Source organism: Protobothrops mucrosquamatus, unplaced genomic scaffold, assembly GCF_001527695.2.
Source record: "Protobothrops mucrosquamatus isolate PMUCROS unplaced genomic scaffold, P.Mucros_1.0 scaffold1406, whole genome shotgun sequence".
NCBI classification, from domain to species: domain Eukaryota; kingdom Metazoa; phylum Chordata; class Lepidosauria; order Squamata; family Viperidae; genus Protobothrops; species Protobothrops mucrosquamatus.
Window position 1 is genome coordinate 336,117 of NW_015387591.1, and position 6,348 is coordinate 342,464.

General features: G+C 39.8%; 1 protein-coding gene across 1 annotated transcript in view; it reads right to left on the reverse strand.

Annotated features, from left to right (window-relative positions):
• The window catches only part of CASKIN2 (CASK interacting protein 2), a 94,830-nt gene that overhangs the window by 38,969 nt on the left and 49,513 nt on the right, over positions 1–6,348 (reverse strand). Inside the window, exon 2 of the mRNA XM_029285207.1 lies at positions 201–252. Within this exon, the coding sequence (XP_029141040.1) occupies positions 201–252 (52 nt within the window). The remainder of the gene's footprint in view (positions 1–200; positions 253–6,348) is intronic.

A 6,348-nucleotide genomic window follows, 5' to 3' on the forward strand; every position in this document is an offset into this window, starting at 1 on the left:
GGTACATGAATGGGATTTCTCGGGTGCCTATTATAATCAAATTTTTATATTTTAATTGAAGTAACTCATTTTGCCTTTTTTTAATTTATGGTCTAATCTTCAAATTAGGCAGCCATATAATTTTTTTAAAAAAAAAACCACACCAAATAATAAAATTCCATTTAAATCATAAACACTTTTGTCTTTGTTTAATTACATACCCATCCACATCCTGGTAGTTCACATTCAGCCGTTTAGTTGATCCCAAGAGTTCTAGAAAAAGAGAAGGGGAAAATGTGTCAATTTAGTATATTGAGAAATTATGGAATCTGTATGTTTGAATGCAAATTTAGAGAAACATTTAACAATGTTTTTCACGGGAATCTGCAACTCTGTGAAAACTTTATAAGGAAGCATCTTGGTCACAGATATTGTGCTCAGCTCCAAGTCAGAATATTACCAGAAAATTAATTTAGTGGCAAACTCCTTTATGTTGTCTCTAACCATAGTTTAGAATGAATGCATTAATGTTTCTTTGAAAGGAACAGACAGATAATTAAATAATCTGTTACTAGATAAAGAAGTATACTCAATGCACACTTTCCCTTCTGCTTCTCTGGTGGCATATATTTAGATATTTCCTTGCTTTCTCAGGAACAGTTCTGTGGTCATTCTGAAATTATAGTGGCCATCCCAATAGTTAGAAGAACTAATGGTAATGACAACAGCAAACCTGGTGATCCAATGGATAAGGGCATGGCTTTCTGGCTTTTATCTGTAATTGGCCCTTCTCCCAAGCCTGCCAGACTCACCTTGCTGTGCACAGAACAGCACCTGACCCATCCCTTCAGTCTCTTCGTTCTTTCCAGTTTCTTTTGCTTTGCCTCCTATACTGTGTTCTTTGTGAGTACCAGCTTGGGACTAGCCCCATTCTTCACTTCAGTTTTCCTCAAAACAGTGGCTGCAAATATTCCCCTCTCCAACTGATCACTTCCACAAAACCAGCAGACAAAATCCCCCTTTCCCATCAGCGTTGGGCACTGGTTCTGTATCCTTGCTTTCCTTCCACCAGAGATGCCTCCATTTATAAAGTGGCATTCCCAGAAAATGAAAAAAAAAACTGACATTTATTTTGTTCCCACCTCCCTTCGCTTTCCTGCTGCCAGCGAAAAGCCCCCACACATCAGATGGCTGGCATTTTTCCTCCAGAGGCAGAGGTGGTAGATCCAGAGTTTTTAAATAAAGGCATTGTGTTTGCCTGACATTCTATTCACCTTGCTTACTCCCCAAGTACCCCACTTTTTCATGGCCTACTTTGTGGAAAACTCCACAACGGAGAGGGCCCTTCCAGTTTCTAAATGAAGTATGCAACTGAACCAATTATGATGCCCTCTCTCCCATACACAGCAGCCAATGCATTTCTTTTCTTTCACATGATAATGGAGCCATTCAGGAATCTGAATGTAAAACAACTGGGCATCAACAAAAGGAACTGACATTTATGGGTAGGAAATATAAGCAAGGATCATTTTTATCTGTTAGATCGCTATATATAATTTATTCTCCTACTGGTTTGCAAATACTTCATCCTGCAATTTTTCTATAGTACCAGCTCTACAAGATGGATTGGTTTGAGGGAAAGTGACCTATCTAAAGTAATCCATTGCGTTTCTATGTCTGAAGATGGTCTTGAACTTGACTCTCTAAAACTAATTCAGTCCTATCCACTACACCATTTTAAATACTCTCTGAAAACTAATTCAAAGATTTAGCATGTTTTACCGAATATGCTGGATTTTTGTGAACAGCTTTTGAAAAATGTAAATTGGTCAGCTATTTAGCATGCCTGAAGAAATCTTACAAAGAATACAATGAACTTGCTGTGAGCAATTTTCAGCATTCCTTGCAGGAAGGATTGATTGGATTTGGCCCAATTTGGATACCAATATGAGGGAAGATCACAAGAAAGTAACCACACATCCTATTCATGTGGCATCTTTTCAGATACTTTAGTTCAAGATCCGGATAGGATTTGTGGAGATGTGAGGGCCACTTCTCCCCTTTTGGCTGATTAAATCAGCCAAATTGCAACTGGTCCCATGGGTTATGAAAAGTGATGAATGCCTTCTTGATTAAAAAGGACAATCATACAGTCTTTACTGGGGGAAAAAAAACAACCTTTCTGAATGCAGATTTTGTAATGCATAAAAATTAACCAGTTATTTTTCAGCCAGTTTCCTTCATAATACAGAATTGTAATGATTGCACATACAGTTTTGTAATATCTTAGGATCTTCTTCATCGTCTCAAGAGCAAAAAGCACTTACTCAACACAACTCCCTCCAGATCAACTGGTAATACAATCACTATATATCTGGAGCACATAGATTGGGTGAAGCTTTGCCCAGAGATATCAATCATCATTATTTATACTGGAAGGTTTTGTAAAAATCCTCTGAATTTCCTTGTATATAATTATTGCACTATATTTTACCTGCTATTCTTCATACCCAACGTTTGTATTTTATATTTATTTATTTTTATCCCATCTTTATTAGTTTTACAAATAACTCAAGGCAGAGAACATATCCAACACACCTTCCTTCTTCTATTTTCCCCACCACAACAACCCTGTGAGGTGAGTTGGGCAGAGAGAAAGTGACTGGCCCAAAGTCACCCAGATGGCTTTCATGGCTAAGGTGGGACTTGAACTCACGGTCTCCCGGTTTCTAGCTTGGTGCTTTAACCAAGAGAATTTTCCTGGCTACTAACATTAAAAAAAAGAAAGAAAATACTCCCTTTTTATGAATCTGTAATCCCTTAATTTGGGGTAGAATCAGGGTGACAGGAGAGTACTGAGCATTTACTGGCTGGATGCCATTCCTGACGTCATGCGGTGTTCGCAGCAGATATTTTTTCTTTGTGCCCTAGGAGAGAAACATCTGCCACTAACTAGGATTCAACTCTCAACCTTCAAGTAGGAGGCGAGAGTCTTCACCACTAGGCCATCATGCCGCTCATTTTGAAACAGAAAATACCTTCAGAATTTAGATATGCATACAGACATTAACACGGAGAGCCAGTTTGGTGTTGTGGTTAAAACATCAGGAAGATAGTGAGTTCTGGTCCTACTTTGGGCATGAAGCTGGAGCTGAGTGACCTTGAGCCATTCACTTTATCTCAACTCTAAGAAGGAGGCAAGGGCAAACCAATTCTGAAAAAGCTTGCCAAGAAAACTGCAGGGACTTGTTCAGGCAGTCTCCTAGAATTAGATACAACTGAATGGAAGAGAAAACAAAAAAGCATTAACGGCCCCAATCCTACATAGGCAGTTTGTTATTCCACCGTTGAAATATCATGTTTTAAAGTGTAAAAGTCGTCACCTAACTGAGCAGGTTTCCCTATTTTTTTCCCCAGATCTAAAAGAAAACATAAATACTATAGCTCCTAGAATTTCAGAATAATTAAACTAATTAGCAAAGCAAAAGCATTAGAGTAGAATCCAGTTGATGGGGTCTATTTAATGATGGTATCTTCTTGGCAGGTCTGTTCAGGATGGCTGCTTGAGCAGTTGTTGTTTTTTTTTTCCCTTTTGAGTTGCTGCAGCTTTATAATCACTTGACAACCCTAATTCCTGCAAGCCCTTTGGGCAAATGGGGATTAAAATGGCAATGGCATGTAAGTAAAAATAAACAGGCAACTTGAGCAGCTGGATTCTTCTGACACTACAGTGATCTTAAAGACTCTTCCAGTGTCACCAACATTATCAACATGCACAGAAAAAAAAAACTTTTACTGATAAAATGCAAAAGAGAAAATTACAAAAATAAAATAACAGATGGGCAGGGGGAGAGCCTTCCAGCTCTTTCTATTTCCAGCCCCATCATTTGCAAGGAGCATATCTGTTTGCAAGGGACTGGGGGGGGGGGGAGAGCTGCTTCTTTATTTCTGCCTCAAGAATCTTATTTTTGGTAATTATGACTAACAGCTATCCCAAAGACGCTTTAGCTTCAGCAAGCTGTCCAAGTTTTCCAAAGCCACTTATGCCCATAGTTATTATCTCAAACTCTCTGCAGTATTTTCTTTGATATTTCAAGGAAAACATTCCAGGCAGAGAGGGTTGGCAACACATAGACCTACATGAGGGTCCAGCCAGAGCAAACAAGAGAATGATAGAACTGTGTTTCAATGACAGGGGATAATGAAAGGGACAGCATTACCTGTTGTTGCATGCTATAAAAAAAAAAAAAGGAAAATCATGAATATCATATTCTGCCTTTGTATATCCTACTGCTAAATGTTGAGGATGAACAAGGTCATAAGTGCAGTCTCAGGCAGCAAGATTCTTACTGATACCAGGTTTTCCACACACTCTGTCTCTTGGCCCCATTCAACCACGAAAGCAATTCTTACATTTATAATCACCAGAATAAGGTGAAGGGATAAGAGCATATCTGAACAGTTTTTATTTTGGAGACAGGCAATGTCTGGAATGACGTGGGCTACGGAATACTTCTCCATAATGAACAGAGAGGTCTCTGAGGCTCCTGTAGCTCAAGTCTCTGTGTTGTTGTTAATTGTGAAGTCGTGTCCAACCCATCACGACCCCATGGACAACATTCCTCCAGGTCTTCCTGTCCATCTTCTGGAGTTCATTTAAGTTCATGCCTACTGCTTCAGTGACTCCATCCAGCCACCTCATTCTCTGTCGTCCCCTTCTTCTATTGCCCTCAATCTTTCCCAGCATTAGGCCCTTCTCCAGTGAGTCCTTCCTTCTCATTAGGTGGCCAAAGTATTTGAGTTTCAACTTCAGGATCTGGCCTTCTAAAGAGCAGTCAGGGTTGATCTCCTCTAGGACTGACCGGTTTGATCGCCTTGCAGTCCAGGGGACTCGCAGGAGTCTTCTCCAGCACCATAGTTCAAAGGCCTCCATTCTTTGTCGCTCAGCCTTTCTTATGGTCCAACTTTCACAGCCATACATTGCAACTGGGAAAACCATGGCCTTGACTATACGCACTTTTGTAGGCAGGGTGATGTCTCTGCTTTTTAGTATGCTGTCTAGATTTGCTTGGGGGGGATAGGCATATGTTTTTTTTCAGGAATGTAGCTTTAAAGTTTGGTTTTCATGGACCACCAAAGCAGCCAGGCAGGATAATCCTGATCCTAGCAACTGAATTAAACCAGACAATACAGAAGTGGAGTATATCAGGACGGGTGATAAAGATCAGGGTAAAACAAGTGCACTGGCCACAGAAAATGCTTTGCATCCCTCCTCCTCCTCCTCAATGTCACTGATAAGGTTTCCTCTAGAAATTTCCCAAGCTCATTGCTGTAAATATTTGCCGTGACCTGCATTCAAATGTACTTCTATTCTTTGGACTATAGTTTTCTGTTCTCCTTTGCTTCAATTACCTTGAGGATGGGGGCTGGAATAAAAAGATTGTGTTACATAGAGGAAAAGCTTTGCAACTCCTCCTACCCTTCTGAGTGTGGTGGGCTCACTGACATATGGAAATACGGGCTGAAAAGGAAACTCTGGTAATTGTGGCTTTCCTTGGGCTAATTAAAATATTTTGCAAATAGGCGTATTAATGCAAAACCATTTCCAAGGAGCTGATTATACAACATGCATGACAAGCTCAACCAATAGGGTCAGCCAAACAGCGCAGAAAGGAGGAAATCTAAAGAAAATTAGAATAACTTGTGTTTTTTTTTTAAAAAAGGCTTTTTCATCTTCAAAAAATGTTCTACAGTCATTCTGTACTAAAGAAGGAACGGGGTAAAAGTGATCTGCCTTTCCTCTTTTATTGAGCTGAGAGCAAAGGGACCAGGTGGTAAAACCTAAACAAGTTTTTATTTGGAAAAGACTGGGTTTCCCCCCCCCCCCAATTCACATAAATAGCCCGAAGTCTAACAAATCAGGCAGCCAGCCCGTAAACCTATACAGGACTATCTCATGAAAGGAATCTGAACAGAAGAGGAAAGCTTCAATGGATAAAGAGCTATTCTTCATATGCCAAAGGCCCAGTGACATTTTTGGGGAAGAAAGCAGTGGGACTTCTAGAAGAGTTATTTGAGTTACCTGAGTCCCATCTGTATCCAGACAGGTGTGGCGAGATAATATAGTCAGACCTTTCCTCTTCTTTTTTTAATATATATATATAAAAGGAAGAAACAGCTGCGATCACACACCACTCTTAGAAGCACAAAGCTGAAGACACCAGCCTGAAGATGACGAATGTGACTTCGTCGAAACGTCGCCAAGGTACTTTTAATTCTACGCGGGAGAAAACCCGAATAACTAAAGACCTACATACAAACACCCGCGAAAACCTCAGAAAACAAATATATATATATATATATATATAT